The sequence below is a fragment of the Octopus bimaculoides genome, chromosome 1 (genome assembly GCF_001194135.2).
Source record: "Octopus bimaculoides isolate UCB-OBI-ISO-001 chromosome 1, ASM119413v2, whole genome shotgun sequence".
Lineage (NCBI taxonomy): Eukaryota > Metazoa > Mollusca > Cephalopoda > Octopoda > Octopodidae > Octopus > Octopus bimaculoides.
In genome coordinates this window covers 109,415,686-109,439,490 of record NC_068981.1, presented here as the reverse complement: position 1 = coordinate 109,439,490, position 23,805 = coordinate 109,415,686, and the positions used below count along the sequence as shown (strand labels likewise).

At 33.4% G+C, this 23,805-nt stretch overlaps 1 protein-coding gene across 2 annotated transcripts in view; it reads left to right on the top strand.

Moving 5' to 3' along the window:
- The window catches only part of LOC106868481 (uncharacterized), a 71,490-nt gene that overhangs the window by 12,005 nt on the left and 35,680 nt on the right, over window positions 1–23,805 (top strand). For both annotated transcript variants that reach the window (XM_014913767.2, XM_014913768.2), the window contains exon 2: window positions 15,374–15,541. In XM_014913767.2, the coding sequence (XP_014769253.1) occupies window positions 15,401–15,541 (141 nt within the window). In that variant the 5' untranslated portion in view covers window positions 15,374–15,400. The remainder of the gene's footprint in view (window positions 1–15,373; window positions 15,542–23,805) is intronic.

Here is a 23,805-nt window from a genome sequence, read left to right as displayed (position 1 = left end):
ACTGCCTGACTGGCCTTGTAGGGTTTTCGAGCGAGATCGTTGCCAGTGCCCCTGGACTGGCTCTTGTGCGGGTGGCACATAAAAGACACCATTTCGAGCGTGGCCGTTTTTGTGCGGGTGACACGTAAAAGCACCCACTACACTCTCTGAGTGGTTGGCGTTAGGAAGGGCATCCAGCTGTAGAAACTCTGCCAAATTAGATTGGAGCCTGGTGTAGCCATTCGGTTGCACCAGTCCTCAGTCAAATCGTCCAACCCATGCTAGCATGGAAAGCGGACGTTAAACGATGATGATGATGATGATATATCTCATGATGTATATCAGCAAAAAATGTGGACATCAGTGAGAGAATGGGCTAACTGTTGAGAAAGTACAGGAATCCATTTAAATAGTGAATTCATTTATTTACTATCATGATTAACTAAAATTTTTATTAAAATATATGTTAGGCAATGTATAGCTGTATGCTAAGAAATTTGCTTCCTGATGACATGGTTCCAGGTTCAGTCCCACTGCATGGCACCTCAGGCAAGTGCCTTCAGTCAACGCCTTGCTTATAAATGGATTTGTTAGAAGAAAGCTGAATGAAACCTGCTATATATATATATATATATATATATATATATATATATATATGGTTCTCTTTTGAAAAGCTTAGACTTTGTGCTGTCCTTCAACTTGCTGTTACTATTTTTGTGACTGTAGTGCAGCAAAACTTAAAACATTGTTTTTTTTATTTTTCTTTCTACTTTATTTTGACAAAAGAAAACTGAGATACCTGGCTGAATAACTGATTTACCTTGAAGTTTTTTTTTTTCTTTAATTGGAACTTTATTGCTGGTAAAAGTTTGTCAAGTTGCTCTGGTGTGGGTTATCAATTATACAGATAAAAAAGTTGTAGGTGTGAGAAAATTAACTTTGTATTTTGACTACCCCCAAAATAAATGCTTTTTTTTTTTAAAGAATGAGAACTTGATCTGTAGGATATTGTGATAGTAAGAATATACTTAATACCATTCATTAAACAAATATTGAAGGTTGTAACAAATATAATATTGAGTTCTCATTTTGATTCTATTTGAAAGGCCACAGTTTGATATAATCTGAAAAAATTCCATGAACTTCAACTGGTATTGGTATGGCCAGTTATCATGGCTAGGATGTGGAGCCTTAATCATTATAGAGCACATATTGATTTCTTTCTTTTATTATATTATTATTATTAGTTTTAGATCTCTTTTGCTAGAGAATTTATTTCAACCTTGCATGTAGGTGATACTTATACAGTAACATTATAAGATTTGAGTTCTGAATGTTAGGGTAATACAAATTGCTATACTTTATATTGTTCCAGCTATGTTTCTGGAATATAACCTGTTTTATAACTGGGAATATTCATTTTTTTTTTTTTTATAGAACTTTATAAAATCATTTTTTTTTCCACACAAATCTACATAAAACAAACTTTACAACCGGTGGGTAGAAGCATTTATCCATCATAAAAGTGAATTTCTTTTCTCTTTGGTAATTGTTTTTCAAAATAACAAATATTGGTAATAAAATGTGTGAATTACAATTTCAGCTTTGTGAGTAAATTAATATTTAATATTCCTTTGTATAGTAATGTAATTTTAAAATAGAACTGTTATTTGGAAAGAAATATTATTTCTGTTGTTTGAAACTAAAATATTCCTTTTTGATTTAGATTTATGAAAAATATTTACCTATACCCTACCTTTGTTTGTAGCACACCTATAAAAAAACAAAAACGAAAGAAAGTTGGGATTGTCTACTACAATAGAAATGGAAGTTTACCTGTTTACTACCTGACTGCTGCACCTTCAGTTCTTGTGTGTACTGGTAGTAGTAGATATTTCACTCTCTGATCTACTCATTTACCAAGAGATATTAATTGAAACCATTTCCTTTTATAGTAGATTTAACAAAATGAAGCAGGAGTTGATTAGAAAAGATAATATCCACACATACTGAACTAAGTTGACCTACTGGTAGCTACATATACTTGCTATGGTCTTTTATCACTTTTATCTACGATAAGATATTTTTATACTCGAGCTGTCTTGTTAAAAAATGTTTGTCACATTCTAGTCAAATAGTTAAAAGAATATTTTGCTGTAAAACTTTTCCTACAATAATTTCACCTATGCTAACAATAAGTTAATGTCAAAAACATAGCTATCTATATGTGGGTTAGGAGTTTCATTTACTAATTGAAGTGATTTTTATCAAGTATCAACACACTGTAACAGTAGAATCCTGCCAATGACCTTTTAGTTATGTAGATTTTGGTCAGCACTGGTTTATCAGGTTCATGGATGTAGGTAGTTGTTTGACTAACTGAATACAATTCACCAGATTCAGTGCTCTAGATGCTTCTTATCTGCTGGAGGACCACATTGCACACTCACATACAATAGTTTATTGCAGTCTGAGTATGTTGTCTCATTTGTCATTTAGCTGCTTGGTGGTTCTGATTATACCTGATGCATGCAAAATACTCATTTGGACAGATTTACTCTTTTACTTGTTTCAGTCATTTGACTGCGGCCATGCTGGAGCACCGCCTTTAGTCGAGCAAATCGACCTCGGGACTTATTCTTTGTAAGCCTAGTACTTATTCTATCAGTCTCTTTTTTTGCCGAACCGCTAAGTGACGGGGTCATAAACACACCAGCATCGGTTGTCAAGCAATGCTAGGAGGACAAACACACACACACACACACACACACATATATATACATATATACAACGGGCTTCTTTTCAGTTTCCGTCTACCAAATCCACTCACAAGGCTTTGGTCGACCCGAGGCTATAGCAGAAGACACTTGCCCAAGATGCCACGCAGTGGGACTGAACCCGGAACCATGTGGTTGGTAAGCAAGCTACGTAGAATGTTTTTGTCTAATGAGAGTAGTAAGTACACATTGTAGAATTAACTGGACAAGGTTATCAAACTATATATGTAATTCAGTTTCAATTCCCAATCAAAAATGTTTTATTTCCTCAGTTTTCTACTGATAGTCAAAATTTATAGAAGTGCCTTTGGTTCTAAGTAATTTCGTTTGCTGATGTATATAAGGTCCAGAATTCTTCAAGACATCTTTCCTGCTGTAGTTTTTTGGTTATCATCAACTATATTTCAGCTGCAAAAAGACCTTTGTGCTTTGAGTAAAGTTACTATTATTTGATGGTGAATCTGGCTATAGAATGATATATTTTGATAAGACCATATATTATTTGCTTTCCAAGTAAAATATCTCCTTGTTCAGACATGTTTTCAGGGAAGACTGCAGCCATAGTTATGTGTGAATGTACAAATCCTTCAATTTTGAAGGAAGATGTACACAAGTAAATAGGTACAGGCATGGCTGTGTAGTAAGAAATTTGTCTTCCAACCTCTTGATTCCAGGTTCAGTCCTACTCTAGCCACAGGCTGACTAAAGCCATGTGAGTGGATTTGCTAGACAGAAACTAGAAGAAGCTTGTCGTTTGTGTTTGTCCCCCACCACTGCTTGACAATCAGTGTTGGTGTGTTTCGTCCCTATGACCTAACAGTTTGGCCAAAGATCAATAGAACAAGTACCAGGCTTTACAAAAAAATAATAAGTACTGGGGTTGATTTGTTTGACTAAAATCCTTCAAGCTGGTGCCCCACAACATGACCACAGTCTAATGCCTGAAACAAGAAAAAGAAAAAAAAGAAAGTGATAAGGTAAATTTCTAATCTGCAGTTTTATAAGCTTTATTTTTCTTAACCCTTTAGCATTTAAACTGGCCCAAAAATTTCACTTGTTTTATGTTCATGCTGACTAAATCCAGCCTCGCACACCTACTCTGTCATTCTAAAAATAAATAGTCACTTCACTGAAATCTCAAAGCAATGAAGATTAATTCAAAACAATGTGAATAAATAGGCCTTATATTTGAAAGAATAATCTGAACACTAAAGGGTTAATGTTCAATGTTAGATCAAACAAAATACTTTAAAAGTATGGACAGAGAATTCTGAAGCAATGCAAATCCAAGGAGAGACAAGTGAGGAAAACATTTAGTATACAATAATAAGTAGCAGTCGGTGAGATGGAAGGAAGTGAGCTGAGTGCTTCTAGGTAGGTGTAAAAAGGAGTAGTCTAGAATCTAGGTTAGTGAATGTTTTCCTGTCAGGCAGATGAATTACTTTGGATGTAATTTAGTAACAAGTGTATCAGGTCAGCACTAAGTATAGTTTTCTTGCTGTCTTTAGTATAGTTTTCTTGCTGTCTACTCTCAGTTCAGTTCCCAACAAGCAAACCTATGGTCAATGAATTTTTAGCTGTGACTATTCTGTAGTAAATCTAGGACTATATTATTCAGTGTGTTCTTTCTTTTGAAGACATGTGATTGAAGGAAAGCCAGCTGCTATTTCTTGCAAGTCATGCTCCCTTGCTGGTTTGAAGTTTTGTGGTTGCCATGAGAAGTAAGACAAAAAGGAAGTTCTTGTACAGAAACAGTTTTCCAATGTAACATCAACATCCATTTGCTTTCCTTGTAGTGAATTCATACTATTCTGTTTGTATGACTGATATAAACTTTATTAACTCATTTGTGTTGGATTTGTTATTTATTCCCAGCCCTGCTTGAGTACATGTATGATCCATTATGTCACAATATGTGCAATCATTATCAGAATTGTTTGCTTTCTGTAGATTGAAAACCTTAGATTACCATCTTGGTTTTCCTTGTGCTGTCTTTACTCTTTCCTTTTTTTCCATTCATTTTGTCTAATAGTAACAATGGTCTCAATAACTTTTTCTAATTAAATTCCCAAGATATTTTAGTTTTCTCTCTTTGATGATGTCGAATGAAACTTTATTTGTCTTTGTCAGTTGAAGGTATCTAATATAATAATTTCCTTATTAAAGAAAGTAATGTGTAATTTGAGATAAATTTGGTTGCCATTTCTAGCAGGTTGAGTGTCTCTCATGAGCTGGATTTTATCTTGTATTTGAGTATGGCCAAATGTTTTAGATCTTTGATATGATTAAGAACATTAGCTCTTGGATATTTGCTGTGATATGGTTAAAAACAATACAACAGAGCAAGGCAAAGTGACAAAATAACAGGAAAAGAGAGACTACTGTTTTTGATTTTTAAATATGCTTCAAATTTTATAACAAACCATTAAAACATTTACTGCATCATAAATGAAACTCTACAAACTTTAAACTTTGAAGTTTCCTCTTTAACAACAAAGATTTCCCATTCCATTATCATCAGCAGTGACCTCAAAGATAAACGATTTTTGACTTGCTCTGTACTTATGTATATCAATAACACTTGTTTTTCTTTAGTGTAGCACTGTTTAGTATTGAGAATAATTCAATACTGAAAATGTTGAATAAACTAGTTCACTTAACCTATACAGCAACAGCTGTTTTCCTCTTATGACTCATGTCAAGTCTATATTGTTAGAATCACTGTCATATCTCAATCATAGCAACTGTATCTTTGCTGTGCAACCATCAGTAGATGAAGTTAATGTAGAACATCTGCAATCAATATAGAAATAGCAGGTGACGCAATAAATACTTCACCTTTGTGTGAACAGTATTGCATCTCATTTCTAATATGGATATAAAGGAGATTCTGCAAGTAGATGATAATACCTTTTTCATTGATTTTCTCTTTAAAAGCATAATTATTAGTTACATTTTTATCCAGTGAGTTCAAGCCTCCTTTATAGTCAACTTTGTTTCATCCTTCTAGATTGGGGTAAGTTCCAGTCAAGTACTGAGATTGATTACATCCCTCAAAGTATTTGTACTATCCCTCAAAGTATTTTTCCTGTGTCTAAGTCAGTTGTTGTTGCTGTTGTTAAGGTGACATGCTGGGCAAAATGCTTAGTGGTAGTTCGTCCATTTTTACTTTCTGTGTTCAAATTCTGCTGAGGTTGACTTTACCTCTCATCCCTTTGGGGTCAATGAAATAAGCACTAGTTGAACACTGGGATCAATCTAATCAACTTATCCCTTCCTTGAAATTACTGGCCTCGTGCCAAAGTTTGAAACCATTATTGTTGTTGATGAGACAGTAGATTGACAGAATCAGTAAAGCACTGATTCTTTATCAGTAAGATAAAATGCCTTGCAGTATTTGGTCTAATTTTACAATTCTGACTTCAAATTCCACTGAGGTCAACTTTGCCTTTCATCCATCTGGGGTTGATGAAGTACCCAGTCTAATACCTGGTTCAAAGTAATTGACTTAACCCAACCCCTTCCTTCAAAATTGTCAGCCTTGTGCTTATGTTAGAAATAATTATTTTTATAGTTCATTTGCTTAAATGCTATTTATTGGTATGATTTGCTCTGTGGTTTCAGTGGCTGTTCACTGTTGCCTTGGCAGTAAATCCATTTAAGAGGCTAAAGATTAACCTATTTATTTTTTTAACCATAAAATCCATCTACAAAACAATCTGTATTGTTAATCCATCCTACCTTTTTCTCTCATATATATAACTAAAATATTGCTTTCTCTTGAATAAATTCATTCTCTTGAATAAATTCTAGATGATTTTATTAATTTCTTCCATCTGATCCTCAAAATGTAAGGAAATAGTAACGTAACTTCACCATTTGTTACTCATCTATTTTTTATTTTTTAAATATTATAATAGGCTGAGATATTTTGACTTTCAAATTGTCCTTCAGTTTATTAGGACATCTTTTATTTTCTGAGTTATTGTACTGAAGATTCTGAAGGAAAATATTTATTTCTAACTTAATGAAATTGTAAAGAAATTTAGTCAATAGAATGAACATCAGTTTATGACTATTATTTATTTTTATTGATTACATACAGAAGGTAGACTCTTGCAGAATTGACTGAACCCCTCTCCATCAGAATTTCTGGCTGTGTACCTAAATTAGAAATAATAATTACTACTTTTATAGCTCATTTACTTAAATACTGTAAGGTTTCTTCATGTGTTCAGTTATTTTGACAGTAATTTTGACATTTGAGATGCTAAAGAGCATGAGACTATTTCATAGTACTTAGTCCAACACTCAGCCACTTCTGCTATTCCATTGTCCTTGTTTGAAGTAGAAATTACTTGTTTGCATGCTGGTAAATACTTTAGATTTACTCTAAAGCAAAACTCACTTATGATGTGTATGTGTGTTCCACAGAAGTATTTTATGGTTTGTTTCTGAAAGAGTTACATTTGTTATCTAATGTGGGAGTGCTGCCAGCAACCATAAATTTGGTATATAGTGAAGGAGATAAAATTATGAAAAGAATTTTATTTTTTATGTTTAATAGTCTTGATTAGCATTGCTTCTGAAGACTTGCAGTACTGTAATTGTCAATATCATGCATTTGATCAATGTTTAAAGCAGTGATTTTCTTATCTTTAATATGAAGTTTGCTCTTCTACGATTTAGAAACTAAAATGTTCTTACTTTAAAGTGAAAGTATTAAATTGAGAGAGATTTGGCTGCTTCATTTTAGTAGGTTGGGAAACTACACAGAAATTTCTTGAAAAAAACCTATAGTATATTGTTGACTCTGTGCTGTAAGTTAAACTTTAAATATGTTACATCTAATAGCTGAATGTTTCTCCTTTTTCAAAAATATCTCCACTACAAAGCAACAAGGGAACTGTTTTGTGATTGCTCAACTTTTAGAAATACCTGCCTAATCTCCTTCAAATTACATCTACTGTCATAAAAAATGTAGTCCTTGATACAGTGTCTGGAAAAAAAGTGGGATGGGCATGGTTGAAATGGCTTTGTTCATAAATCTGTTTGATTAGAACTCGGTGGCTGTGAAACAAGATCTTTCCAGTATTTATTATGTCTAACATAAGTAACTGATTAGATCAGACTACTCGTTAGCAATGACATAAATGCCACTTTTTTTCTATACACATTGGTTAGTTTTAAAGAAGGATATAAAAACATTGACATTTTTCTATTGATTTCTTTAATTGCTGCTAGTACATTCCCTAAAATATAGGTATATAATTCAAGAAAAATAAAGAAAGGTAAAACAATGCTGAATTAAAAGAAATAGTTAATAGATCAAAATACTTATTAGTTTTTACTTCTTTATACATTATATACAACATTCCTCAATCAGGAAATTTTGACAATGTCTTTGCATAGACAACATTTTTTATGAACTCAATATTTTCTAATTGTCTGCAGCATCCTCTTGATGTGAAGACAATTCAGCTATTATGTTATTACATTGATGAGTTTTTGTTGATGGTAACAATTAAAATCATACCAAAGTGAAACGAGCTATTTATTCTTATTCTTACACCTGAGTAGATATGAAACACCATAAACCACATAATTAAAAATAAAAAACAACAAAACTATTACTTGGTAGCTTAGTTCTCTCAACACTTGATTCCTTCTTTACTTGTGTCCTCACTATATTACTACTTACAGTCCCAGTTTCTCCCAAACTCAACTACTTCTACACACATTTGATAATACCTCCTCCTATCATTTCAATTCCAACTTAGCAGAAACTTTCTTTCCTTCATTTTTATCACTTTGCTTTCTAAGCAGAAACTGTTTAAATGAAATGATATCTGATAGATTTTCTTTTTTACTACTAATCTTTCTCTGAAACTTACTACTATACCATGGTAGAATTGTACATAAAATAAGCTGTACTTCATTCACTTTAATTAGTTCATTGCCAATAATCCTAGGAGAGTAAATGATAGGGTTTTATTTATCTTGTGTATAATTATATCTGGTTCATAGTATATAACCATTATCTCCACTTCAAATGTCACAGCAACAACTGAAATGGTGTTTTAATCACATTCTTCTGCAATCACTGATATCATGTGGGTGCTGTTTGGTGTATTTCTTCCTTACCTTCATGTTCTCTCTTTTTTACACAAATTTCTAGGTATGTGAGTGTTAACTAGCATTTTCAGTTCACTTATAGTGTATCATTATGTATATAGATTCAAATATTATCCTTTCTGTTCTTACAGTGAACAATATTATCATTCACTCTCCTACACTAAGTTTATCTACATATTTAGTAAGTTTTTTTTTTGTATATTTATTTCCACCGAAAGAGTTGATAATGATCAGTCAAGGTTACAAGTAACATTACTGCCCACTCTTTTTTATATTAATCAACAACATTAATAATAATTGCAATGCCTAATGAGATAATATCATCAGACTGTATTCTTTCTTCAGTAATTATTCTTATGCTTAAGGTGGGTTTTGTTTTACTCCCTTACTCTTTTTTCCTATAATGGTGCAGGCATGGCTGTGTGGTAAGAAGCTTGCTTCCTTCCCAACCACATGGTTCCAAGTTTAGTCACCTGGTGGGGTGGGGGTAAGCTGACTGCTATTGTGAGTTCATAGAAGTTTCAAGGGATGATCAGAATCTGTGAGAACAGTTCCCATCTGTATTCATAAGCCACCATACACGACCGGTGGCAAGTCGTCCTTCTGTCACAGGATCCTTGCAGACATGATCCAACACCACCAGGAAGCCCTGTGTGTGCGTGTGTGTTTTGTTTCCCACCTCTGATGGACAACCGGTGTTGGTGTGTCTACATCCCCATAACTTAGTGGTTTGGCAAAAGAGACTGATAGAATAAGTACCAGGCTTAAAAAGAAAATAAGTCCCAGGGGTCAATTAGTTTGACTTGAATTCCTCAAAGCAGTGCTCCAGCATCACCACAGTCTCTAGTGACTGAAACACGTAAAGGATAAAAGATAATGCTTTACTAAATAATGTCTATTCCGCTTGAAAGTGTAAATAGTTTTCAGAAAATATCAAACTTGCCACACCATATTGCAGTCTCATCTCTACTACTCTTCATTTTGTAACCTTTTGTTTTATTTGACAACTTCTCAGACTAATAACATACTTTTTAAATAGATATTAAACTTGAGGTGATTGTGAATTCTTTCTTGCTACCTAGGTTATTATTATTTATTATTCACTTAGATCCTCTTTTAAAATATTTTTAATTGTGATCTCTATTAATAAACAATATTTCCTCTTTAGCCTTTGTCATCAAACTCTGATCTGTACATTTATAAACAATATTCCCACTTTTAGCCTTTTCTATTTTAAACCAGTCAATCACGAGAAGTGTTGAACTCATTTCAGCATCATTCTTCCTACTATTCCAATTAAAAAAAGATTTACTTCAACTTTACAAAACCAAGAAAGTTTCAGTGCTTCCTCAGAACCCAAAGAGAATTTATTAATTGCATGCAATCTCAAAATATTTAATGTTTTCCTTAACTGACGTTACATAAGTATTATAAAGAACAATTTTAATGAAAATTGGGTTAGTGTGAACCCCTATCCTTTGTTAGAAGGTTAAATATTTTGTGTGTGTGTATATATATATATGTGTGTGTGTGTGTATATATATATATATATATATATATATATATATATATATATATAATGGCTAGCAATCAACTTTTTTTTTCTTTTTCTAAATCATTGCCTTGTCTTATACTATAATTCTTCTCACATCTAAAATGCTTGATTGGAATATTAAATTGCCCCTAGTTCTTGAATGTTACTTCAAAGATTTCACTAATCCACTGCCTATTGATATATAAGACGTTGTCCTGTAATTTGTATTGTCTGCAATTTTTCCATATATTTAGGAGCCTGGTCTTGTTTCAAATTTCATCTATGTTAAATGATACTCATGGAAGATCTAAATATAACAATATATCAAAGATATTTTACTTAATCTTTTTGGTTTATTAATTTGTTAAAATAGAATTTCAAAAAAAAAAAAAATTAAATACAGTTTTAGATATTACAGTTATCTAAAATGGTTCAACTTTTTGATATTGTTTAACCCCTAGAACCCGAAATGCCAGTGCACTGGCACTACACTAAGGCTGTATATTCCCAAAATGCTGGTCTACTGGCACTCCACATGTCTTCATTTTGTTACACGCTATAAAAATAGCCACTTGAGTCACATAGCAACCAATTAGTGAGTGTGTTATTTTGGGTCTTCAGCATACATATTCTAGTGTGGATTCCTTATTTAGTGCTTGAATTTTGCTGAAAATGTCTTCAAAATGTGTCAGTGCTGAAGAAGCACTAGCTCAGATTCTAATTGATGATGAGGAGGATTTAGATGAGTCTGATTACGGTAACAAAAGTGTTTTTGAGAAAGAGACTAGCGAAGAATTGCCCAGTGATTCTGATAGTGATCACGGTAAACTTGTACCTAATGTAGACAATGCTGCAGTGCATGCCCAAATATCCCAGGCTAATACGAGATGGGGTGTTGTGGTGAGCACGGTAGAGGCTTGATGGCAGTAGTAAACATGAATATTTTTGTTCCCTGGAGACGAGATATGGCTGGTTTTATAGCATGACAGTTTAGTCCTAACTACCCCACAGGCCCAAAGGATATTCCACCTCATATAAATGGAGAAAGTAGCTCCTTGGATTTCCTTTCCCTATTTTGGGACGATGTGCTTTGGGACATTTTGGTTAGAGAAAGTAATAAGAAGGCTGCACATGTCAAGGCTGCTAAGTCCAATATGCTACAAAAAAAAATGGTATGACACAACAGTAAAAGAGATGATGGCCTTCTTTGGTTGTAGGGTTGCCATAGAGATGTTAGTTCATAAGGATAGATATGATCAGTACTGGTGTACAAAAGGTAGCTTTTTGACATCAACTCCAGGATTTGGGCAGGTCATGGTAAGGGACAGGTTTTAGCTATATGGTCAAAGTTATATTGTGTTGATGAGGATGATCCTAATGTAAATAAGAAAGATAAAATATACAAGCCACAGCTAATTATTTATTATATCTTGCCATGGTTTCATAAACATTTTGTGCTTGAATGTGAGCTATCTTTAGATGAAGACATGATTCCAACCAAAAACGCCTTATCCATCAAAGACAAACCCATCCATTGGGGCTTGAAGTCATTCTTGCTAACAGACAGTGCAAATGGTTACATTGTGAATGCTGAAGTGTACACTGGAAGGAGACTGGATGCTTGAGCAGTTGATAATTTGGATGTCGTAGGGAATCTCGTAGTGCAAATGATGGAGTGGGTATCAGGCCCAGAACTATTCATGGACAGATTTTATACATCAGTTGAGCTTGCAGAATATTTATTGGATAAAGGCATAGGATTATGTGGACCAGCTTTGATCAACAGAAACTCTTTCCCAAGTGTCTCAAAAGAACTAACATGTAAATTCAAAAAGAGGAATCAATGGTTCTGTTCAGTGGGAATGTTGCAGCAATGGTATGGATGAACAAACGCCCCATATATTTTGTTTTGTACCTATCCCCTGTCCGATAGCAGTGAAGAGTTACAATAACTTCATAGGAGGAAGAGACAAAAACAACTAAATGACATGCCTGCAAAAATGTTGATGCCATTACAAACGACCATGCCAATTAGTGATGAAGTTCTTTATGTGGATATCATATAATGCCTGTTTTGCAGGAATTTTACAAACCTCATGTCCAGCCCAACAAAAGAACCTTCACGTTCCATGTTTTCTTGCATAAGCTTTGTCATGAACTAATTGGTGATGTGAGAGTCAGTACCCCAAGCAAGACATGATCATCCAGCAACTGCAGAGGATTGTTTGGTTGACATTGGATTGCATGAGGTGGAACAAGCTGAACATGCATCCACAAACAGTTGTTGTGCTGAAATATAGAAATGGAGAAATATAGGCAGGCTAGGGGAGCAAATCCTAATGCTCAGTATAAGGACTTGCCAAAACAAAGACTATTTTCTGGTGTAACCACTGCAAAGTTTTCCTCTGTATTGGGAAACCAGGATCAAACTGCTGGCATGATTGGCACAACAAAGTGCAGTGTTGGAGGTAAATTAGTGAAAAAAGACTTGAACATATTGTATTTTATCATTTTTCTCTATTTTGTACCCTTGTGTTGTGAACCAAGCATGTCTTTCAGCATGTATCCTAAAATTAAAACTTTTCAGTGAAATTCGCTGAGAGCTTAGGGTGGTGCATTCAATTCCTGTGGGTGGTTTGGATTCGAAGGGTTAAAGAAATATCTTATGTAATTATTTATTTTCATCTATATTTATTCCTCAACTAATAACGTTTACTTGTACAAAACATGTAATTTAATTACACACAACCTTAAACATTTGTCAAAGAAATCCATATGGCTAACAGTTCCTACTGGTGGATGGCTGTATGTTGTTAATAAGATACAGTTTAGCAGAAAATACAGAATTGAGTATGTTCAGCATTTGTGTATATGGGTGTGTGTTTTATACATGCAAATCACTTGACCTTACAATTTCCTTTACCATAAACGAAAGGGTTAAACAGTTCCTGATTGCTAATTCTTTATTTCTATGCTATGGATTTTAATCTGCTATTTATCTGAAATGACTTCAAAGACCAAATAATGATTACCTGTTTGGTAGAATGGGGAGTGAAAACAATTTTCAGCTTAATCAACAACTTAATGAAGATGTATTTCCATTAATCAAAACTCTACTTAATTTCCTTGATTACTTAATTGTAAAATTGTGTTACAATGTTTACATTTATTTCAGCAATCTTATTTAGGCACTTACTGGACCTAATTATTCTTAGCTTTGGTAGCAGACTACATTAAATAGCAAAAACAATCAACTTTTAACAACTGACATTCAGTTATGATTTCTTATTTTGAATTTTTTTTTTCTTCCAAACAATGGATCGGAAACCAAATGCATTATCACTGAGCTATGGCAGCTTTTTATGCCACAGTAAAAGGGTTTTTTTTTTCTAACATATTAAGGGGAAAACAGATCAACCACAGTGGGATTTGAGCTGAAAAAGGCTGTAGCTGAATATCACAGATGTCAGACATGCTAACAGTTTTGCCAATCCACTACAACAATAACAAGAATAAAATATAAATTATATCTGTAAACAAAACTACAACTGGCAAAATAACCGAATAATGAGCTGTATAAAATAAAAAATACATGTGTATTTATTTTCAAGTTAAATTTAGAAATACCTGCCTCTCCTCCTTAATACATCTTTAACAAATATTCCCTCCTATTTCAAGGGACCCTTAGACTCTTTTTGTTTGTTAATGTTTTGTCCCTGTAATTGCTTTGTTCTAACATTTCAATATTAATACCCTTCAGTGATTTCATAACAAACAGCCTAATAAGTGAGAACAATAGACTAGCTTCAAGCTTTTGTTATTGCATATTGAAAGCAGCAATAGTTGCTGCTTGATCACTTACACATAGCTACTTTGTATATCTAGTTATATTGGAGGACATCTTGTATTTTGGCCTTCTCAGTGTTTTTTCTCTATTATACATTATTGTATTCTTAAAAATTAAAAAAAAACAATATTGTTATTGAATTTCCACTGAATATTATGTGTGTCTGCATATAATTTTTTAATTTGTACTCCATATCTATTTTGCACACAATATTGTGTGTGTGTGTGTGTGTGTGTGTGTGTATAGATATATATACCCATACACACTGTGTGTGTGTTTAGATAATTTTTTATAGAAATACTTATGCAGATTTGATTTTTGGACCTTATGGAACCATTGCAAATGAGAAGTGGAAATTGACTAAGCTCTTAAGTGGAGATTGACTAAGCTCTTAAGTGGAGATACTGCTACCATCTTAACTTGAAATAAATTCACCTTATAATGATTTATCTACTAAATAACATTGCCAGTGATTTTTATATAGGTTTTATCAGTGAGAAGGTGTACTGGCTATGCATTATATAATATTCAGATTTTGAGCCCTGCATATGTTTAGATTGCCAACTCTTTAAGTATTTTTCCTAAATTGTTGGAAAATGTTTACCAATCAGTGAAATTGCAGCTTATTTTTCATCTAGAGTGATAGGGCGGTACAATCTTGCTCTAAATACCACATGTAGTTCTTTGAAATGTCACAAAAATCACACAATACTTGACCATCTCTGTATCTAACAAGTGTAGGCTCAAAGATATGCAGTGGGAAAATGCAAGAGAAGTTGCACCTGAATGTATTAGGACAGCATCTGAATAGCTAAAGTATCAGTTAATGTATCTTGAAATAAAGACAGACAATATCAGCATGGACTTATGGGAAGATGATTCATAGTGAATGAGCATCCATAAGTTGTTAGCGTATTTTCCAAAAAGACAGCTGTAATGTTTAAAAGAAAAACAAGCAAGAAGATAACTAAAAATGTTTCTGATCTTTCAATAATGCAAGATGCAAAACTTGAAGGTAATGATGATTTTTATATCAGCTAGTATACTTAGATATTATTTTTAGTTTTATTTTGCACTACATTGGTTTCTTTTCTTTTACAGGATGTTTATGACTAAAGGTATATAATAATGGAGATAGAAGACTTGTCCCAGTTACCTGAGACTTACCTCAATGGTTGGGACCGACATCACAGCCTTTCTTTGGCAACTACAAAAGGGTTACGTAATCCGCCTGGAGAAAATAACTGTTTCTTGAACAGTGCTGTACAGGTAAGTTTACATATTTAGGACGTTTTGTCTCACTTGAAATTGGAATGTTCTTAAGATTTCCTAGTGTTTTTCAAGAATTTGATAAGAGGAATAAAACAAATAGCTTAATGTTAAATGTACTCCTCTGAACAGAGAGAATAGTATGGAATGTTTTAAAGACATCAATCTTAAGTTTTACACATACCAATACTATGGAGGTAATCAATTTCATAGACAATAATTGTGCCATATTCTGGAAAAAGTTCAGCCTAAAATGTTAATTATCTTTCCTACATGTTGTTATGGTACACCAACACACCCCACTTGAGGCATTTCATTGAATTGACTTCTATTGAAGAAGACTACCCTCTGTATTTATCTCGAGGTCCCCTCCCTCTTCAAGGTAAAATTCAAGACAATAGATAGATTACAATATATATATGTGTGTGTGTAGTAAAAATTCTTAAGCCTCTTCTTTCCCCTCCTCTCTATTCATAATGTGTATTTAAATATATCAATGAGACCAAACTGTCACAGTTATCCCATCAACTGTAAGTAAGTTAGTTGTAATGATGTACTTCTGACATCTCATTGCAGGTCAGACCTCTTCTGTTCACTTATGTATTTGGGAAATCCTGCCCTTCACATATCCCAAATAGGAAATTACTTGAATATCTATTTTCATTGATGCACTCTGATGCTGTAACAGCTGCACCTCATGCATCAAATGTTTTAACTTCTATTATTTCATAGTCAGTTATTTTACTAGTACAGCTATATTTCTACACTTAAGAGAGGTGTATATATATATATATATATATGTATGTATATATATATATATATATATATATATATATATATATATCTGTAAAAATATCTTTCCAATTTTTTTAAATGAAATTTTGATCCAATATGTCATTAGAAACAGTTGACAACAACAAACAGATTTATTTCTCTTCCTGCATAATGGATGATGTCATTTAGTTTCCATTTCTCTTTGAATTTCTTGACTTGAAAAGAAGGGCTGAAACATGTTCAAACATGAAATCTCTCTGAGTTGCAGTTATGACTGCAATCCCTACTGCATCCTTCTTCCTTTATTGGACCTTACTAATATGATGATCAGGCAGTCAAATGTTCTTCTATTCTACATTATTACTATATGATTTCCACCAGTTTTACTCCTTCTTTTGTTGTGTTCAGTATTGATTCTTACCACATGTAATCAGTCGACTGTGTATTTAGTTATTGATAACTGCTGACTCCTGTGGGCTTTGTATGAATTTTTAAAGGTTTGTAACAATTAGATGGCAGTATTACATGTGAGAGTTTCAATAGGTCTGTTGGTTTCTGTTAATCAAGTTATTTTTATAATCTCTCATTATTCATGTCATTATTTTGTTTCACTACGTCTTTTTTTTTTGCTAGATGTTTTTTTCATTTCCCAACTGCCTTCTCTACATTCATCTTGTAACTTATTCTATCCACTATGTCCATTTCTTTTCCCATCTTGCTTTTTAAAATTTTCAAACTTATCTTTGTATTTTTGATCTCTTTGATATGTCATCTCTTTGTCCTCCTTCCTTCCTTTTTCTTCCCATTCCTTTTGTTTCCTTTATTCATTGCCAGTCTCCTCCTATTTAGTTGCAGTTTTATCAGATTTGATTTTACCTGTCTTTATCTTCCTTCTATTAGGTAATTATAACAATATCCCTTTCTACTAAAGGCACAAGGTCTGAAATTTGATGAGAGAAGACTAGTTGATTACATCAACTCTAGTGTTTCAGTGGTATTTAATTTATCATCCCTGAAAGGATGAAAGGCAAAATCAACCCTGGTGGAATTTGAACTCAGAATGTAGCAATGGATGAAATACTGTTAAGCATTTCATCCAGTGTGCTAACAATTCTGCTAGCTTGCTGCCTTATGTAATAATAATAATAATCTGCTGAATTCAATTTACTGTACTCTAGCACCGAAATTGTATCCAAGCAAGAAACTAATAATTAAAATAGGGGAGCCACTACTGTACTTTGGTTTTAAATCCTTGCTGTAGCTATTTCATTTCACTTTTATCAATTTCATATCAAGATCTAAGGCCTTGTTGTACCTATTAAATAAATCAATACCAACAGTTGTATTGCCTGTCTTACAAAATTATCCTTGATAAATGGGGTGTGATAGCTCTCTTTTATGTTCTTTTCTCATTTACTTGTTTAAACCCAGGTAAACCCTAAATTCAGCTGACCTATGATAAAAGGTGTTGAACTCTGATTAGTTCATCTTTGTTTCAGGTTGGGATGTATCAGTGCTACTTTTGTCACTATAATTTTTTTTTAAAAGAGTCTTGTGATTCGAGCAAGTTACATTTATGTTATTTGAATTTAGTTTGAGGAAAAGGTCAGTGCCCATATCATTTGCAAGCTTTCCAGACAAGTGTGGTTGATGTTTAGCTTTAACAGGTTGTTGACCTATAAGAAGGGAAGAGACTTCCTGAGGGTTGTGGCTTTGTAGTAGGAAGGATTAAGTAAAAAAAGTGTTGTGGGTATGAAGAGACAGTGTAGAGAAGTGGTAAGTATCAGGTGGGCTTCAGCATGTATGAGGGGGTACCCAAAAGTAACAGGAAATGTTCTCTGTGGGACAAGCCTGTTGTAGTTCAGGCTTCTGCTGCCAGAAACTACTTGATGCAACCCTCAGGCTTCAGTCTGCTGACTGGCAGCACTGTTTGGAGTCATACTGCCATGTGGTGCATCCTTGTTTTGCAGTGCTTCTTCCCTGTTCATCAATTTTTGCGATGTTTAAAAGGAAGGAACAGCATGCTTCCATGAAATTCTCTTTTTTTACTGGGGAAAATGGTGGCTGAAACAGTTGTCATGACTCAAACAGCTTACAAGGATGCTGCCATGAGCAAAACACAAGTTTATGAGTGGTGTTCATGCTTTAGGAATGGTTACTTGTCATTCGAAGACCAACCTCATTCAGAGCCACTGTTGACTTCCTGAACGAATGAAAACATCACGAACAATTGATGAACTTGTTGATATGACTGGTGTGTCCTGGAGTTCCTGCCAACAAATTTTGAATGAGGAGTTGCAAATGAAAAGAGTTGCTGCAAAATTTGTACCTCACTTGCTCACAGAAGATCAAAAGCAGTCATGACTGAATGAGTGTCGTGAACTGAAAGAACAGTTGGAAGTTGATCCAGACCTTTTTTTGAAGGTCATCACTGGTGACAAAAGCTAGTGCTATGGCTATGACCCAGAAATGAAACAGCAATCAAGTCAATAGAAGCATTCAATGTCACCATGCACCCCCAAAAGTGTATCAAATGAAGTCCAATGTCAAGATGATGCTGATTTGTTTCACTGGTGTGAAAGGAATTGTCCACACAGAATTTGTTCCTCCTGGACAACCAGACATTTAACTTGGCAGTTCTGAAGCATTTTCAGGACACAGACGAATATGCCCCAACCTGTGGAGAGTGGCGGTTTCATGATGACAATGCGCCTGCACACACCGCTTTGAGTGTGAGACAGTTTTTGACCAAAAATGGCATGACTCCCACTTATCCACCCTCCCCATTCACCTGATCTTGCTTCTTGCGACTTTTTTTTTGTTTCCCCTGAATGAAAAAAGTCCTTAAAGGAAAATGTTTTGTAGATGTGGAGGAGGTGAAAGAAAAAATAGACATTAAAAGGTATCACTTCATAAGAGCTCAAGGACTGCTTTGAACAGTGGAAAACGCATCTGGACTGATGCATTACTTTAAATGGAGAGTACTTTGAAGGTGTTAAAAGTGTAAACATGTAAAACTAAGCGATTAAAATAACATTGCAGAATCCTTTGAGAAGCACAAATCTTATGTCATAACTCTAGGGCTTCATAAAAGTAAACTAACAACAAATAGTGAAAGAAATAGATATTTGTGAGTGGTTAGCTTAATCAAAGCCATTGTGTGCATTATAATTTGTAATATTCTCTTTTGCATTGAACCTGAACTGCCTTGAGCACCCTTTCTTCTAGGAGGGGATTTAGATTGCTTCATTGTCATAACCTCTTAGATGAAACTCGGCTAATTCTATTTCACACGTCAGATACAAGTTATTTCTCTTGGGAACCTTATAACTTGTATATTTTACATAAAGATGTGTAGCTTAATATTTTCTTTTATTTTTAGTTTGTGCTAATTTTTATGTATTTATTTTGTTTTGTGAACTTGCCACATAGGAATTGAATTTAATGTACATATAAAGATATTTAAAGGGATTCTCACTATGAAACTGTTGAAGATGTTGAATTTGCCATACAAGTAGCAAACTGAATGATTCTATTTGCTAACACACTCCTTGTCTACAAATTTATGCCTGAATGCTGATTTCAGACATCACTTTTTATTAGTATTTATAAATGTATATATGGCAGTAGACTGAGTTCAAATCCTATTGGGTTAACTTTTATCTTTATTTATTTTTTTTTTTTGAGTGTTATTCAAATTCTGAGGTTCATTGATTCAGTAATATTAGAAATAATTATAAATATTAGTATTAAATGCATGGGACAAAATGCATTTATACTGAGTTCAAGTTTCACTAAAATCAATTGTCTTTCATCCTTGATTACTGGGGGGGGGGGTCAATGTAATTGACTTGCCCCCTTCCCTTAAAATTGGTGGCTTTGCACCAAAATCTGAAACAATTATTACCTCTGCCTTAGTGAAGGCGGAAGTATTGTTTTCAGTCGTGTTTATTTGTCTGTGGATAAGATATCAAGAACTGCTGGGTAGCTTCAGATGAAACTTTCAGGCATGTTTGATCTCATGACTGGCACAAACTGATTAGATTTTGGGATCAATCCAGTACTGTACAAGGATTCTGGATTATTTATTATATTTACTTTACATGATTGCAATCTTATGTTGACTTCCAAGCCTTTCTCATATATCTCCCTTTAGGCTATTTCCAAAGTTTTATTTTCATTTCTCTATTATTAATTTTACATGCATCTCTTAGTAGGAACTGATGGATAAAGAAATCAAACTACATAAACAAACAACAGCAAAACCGTTCAGAAATTAAATAACACTAACATTTTTATAATATATAATACATATTAACACTTTACAGTATACTTACATACATACATCTATACATAGATCTAACACAACAGGAATACTAAAGGATGCTAGAATTTAAGAGACAAGAAAACAAAAATGTCTCATGCTATTCATTTAAAAATTCCTGAGTAGAACTTATTATTATTACCTCTGCCTTTGAAACTATTTTGAATAGTGAATTTGTTAACTTTGGCTTGTATTAGATAAGGATAAACTATTTATTACTGTTGCTAAATTTTCTACAGCTACCATGACAACCATTGGGATCGATCAGGTACCGGACAAGGATTCTGGATTATTTTTCTGTTTTTTTACTTAATTTTTGAGAGCGGTTGGGTTCATTTTTAGTATTCTCGTTGGTGAGAGCAGTCAAGTTAATTTCAGATATTCTCATTTCAAAAATCATCTCTGGCTAATCGTTGGTGTTGCCTTGGCAGAGGTTTGCGCTCTGTGAGTGCTCTTGTTATTATTGATTTCAGATAGAATATAAGCCAAATTATTTAAATAATTCAAGATGAAATTAACCTCTTGATTGTTGTACTTTTAGTTAATGAGAATAGGTCAAATGTGTCAGTCCTTGCTGGCAATGAATAATAGCTGCGAAGTAGCTTTAATAGATCATAATGTTAGAAACACTATTGAGTCATTGAAGTATCATTAATTAACTGAACACCTGACATTTTATATCATTGCTAGTACTATGTCGTTACATAAGACATTTTCTGTAGTTCAGTTAATCCACTTGTGATTATGTTTTTTTGTTTAACCATAAGTTAATCCTGATTCACCAAAAAACATGATCAAAGGCATTCCAGCTATGAGCTTTCTGTCTTTTTTCTCATGATGTGGTATATCTAGAACTACATTATCCTTTGTCTTTTTTGGTGATAGGAAGAGCATTAATCCATAGAAAAGTTAGGAAGGGCATCCAACTGTAAAAAACCGGGCCAAATTAGATTGGAACCTGGTGCACCTCTCCTGCTTACCAGTTTCAGTCAAACCGTCTAACCCATGCCAGTATGGAAAGCAGATGCTAAATGATGATGATTATAAAGTAGAAATATTACTTCACAAACTTATCTTCAAATCTTAAATGTAACACTAAAAACTGCTCATACAAGAAATGCAAAGACAACTGTGATAGCATGAAATTAAAAGGAATATTGATTTATCCTTCATTTGTATAAAAAGAAGTAAATAATATAAAATCTATAGGTTGAGTCATAAACAGCTTTGAGAAAAAAACAATTTCTGTTGTTTGGACTAAGTCCTTTAAGCATGCGTTCTCTAAGAATCCAATAAAGAATGTTCGCCTTGAATTGCAAAATCGGCAGATTCTGTTTTTCTGAACAGTTGGATGTGGAATATGATTAGCTAAATGTTAACCAATGGTAATGTCCAGACATATTAACATAATAGCACATGTAAAGAACCTAAATGTGCAGTCTTTTATTTTTTTCTTTATTTTATTTTCTTTATTTTTATACCTTTTAACCCCACATACACACATAACCATATACAGTATATCAAATGTAAAAGGTCTTTATTGTTGATTATATGCATTTTCTCTTGGTTGTGAAGCCAATCTCCCAAAGCTACTTAGTAACTTTCAAAGAGTGACAATACATTTTAGGTATAGTATGTGCCAAATATTGCTTTGATAACTGATATTTCCCTCATGAGTGAAGTGACTCTATTTCAGTTGTCTCTAGTTCAATATCATATTTAACATTTTAGATTTATGGAGTACCTTTTTCTTAATGCTTGATAAGTTACCTCAATCAATTCAGTACTAATTCTGCTTGAGTAGCATTTACTTGTTCATTGTATTTTCTCTGATTAAATTTATTCAGTATGCCATTACATAGTCTATTTTCATAAAAATATTATTTCTTTTTACAGCACAGTCCATTGGGTACCATCAAAAAGGATGACCCATTTTTAGAGCATAACTTACACTACTCACTTCATTAAAATGATCCATCAAGAGTGATGAAAAAAAAAATAGGAAGATGCAGTCTATTTTCAATGGTAGACATGCAACACAGACTGTTTTACAGAACAGCTTGTAGATTTCACAGATTTTAGTTTGAATTTCACCAGCCTTGTCTTTATTGTCTATCTTTTCAGAACATAACCTGTACAGTCAGACATATACTTGAGATAAATACAATAATATAAAATCTAAAAAAAAATATTGGCTTTCTTGTGTAGAAAACTAATGGTTTATTTTGGTATGGAACTTTGCCTGAACTACTTATAGATCTTCTTGAAGTAAATTGGTATTGTTGGAATATAAGTTGAAGATAATTTACCTGTTTCAGAGAATGGTCAGCTCAAAATCAAGCCATTCAATTCATCATCAAATAAAAACAAAGGGAATTCAAGTTCATAAATGATGACCTGTTTCACACTAACAGCACAATTAAATCCACCTCAACAGAAGAAACTAACTGTTGCCAGGAAATGCATTCAACTATAGCACTCATTTCAATCAACCATGCATAACTTTCACTGTATACTATGAGTACATTTTTAGAAACTAAACCTTTAATAAGTAAATTAATATTACTTAATAAAAAAAAAATTTTCATGTTAAAAGGAACTTAATGATTTAGCTGTTTTTATTTTTTTAAGCTTTAATTCACCTTAAAAGCAAAGAAGCTCACAGTTGTTTTTCTCCTTCTTTCCATTGTTTAACTCCAGCTTCCATTTAGAGACTCTAGTTAGTTATCTACCTTCATATTAGTTACTGTCCATTTGCTGTTAAGTTGTTAGTTGAGGTTGCATCTAACAGGACAACTTAACTGTAGGGGATAATGGTGGGAATATGTCATTATGTCTTTCTTACATTGTCTCAATAGTAACCAACTACCAACTGTTTTATGTATTCTCTAACCCTACTTCTGCAACAGCTGCTATTGTTATTGTGGTGTGTTTTGCCTCCTTACTCCTTACTCTTTAGTATCCCCTCCACCCATTTCTGTGTTGGAAAACTAGACAGTAATAATGAAGAAACAAACTCCACATTTCATATCTACTTTATCATAGATGCTGTCCATCGTGTTCTGCAGGTAAACCTAGTCATTGTTTTCTTTGTTTCATTTAAATAACAGAATGAAGCAGATCTCTCTCTCTCTCTCTCTCTCTCTCTCTCTCTCTCTCTCTCTCT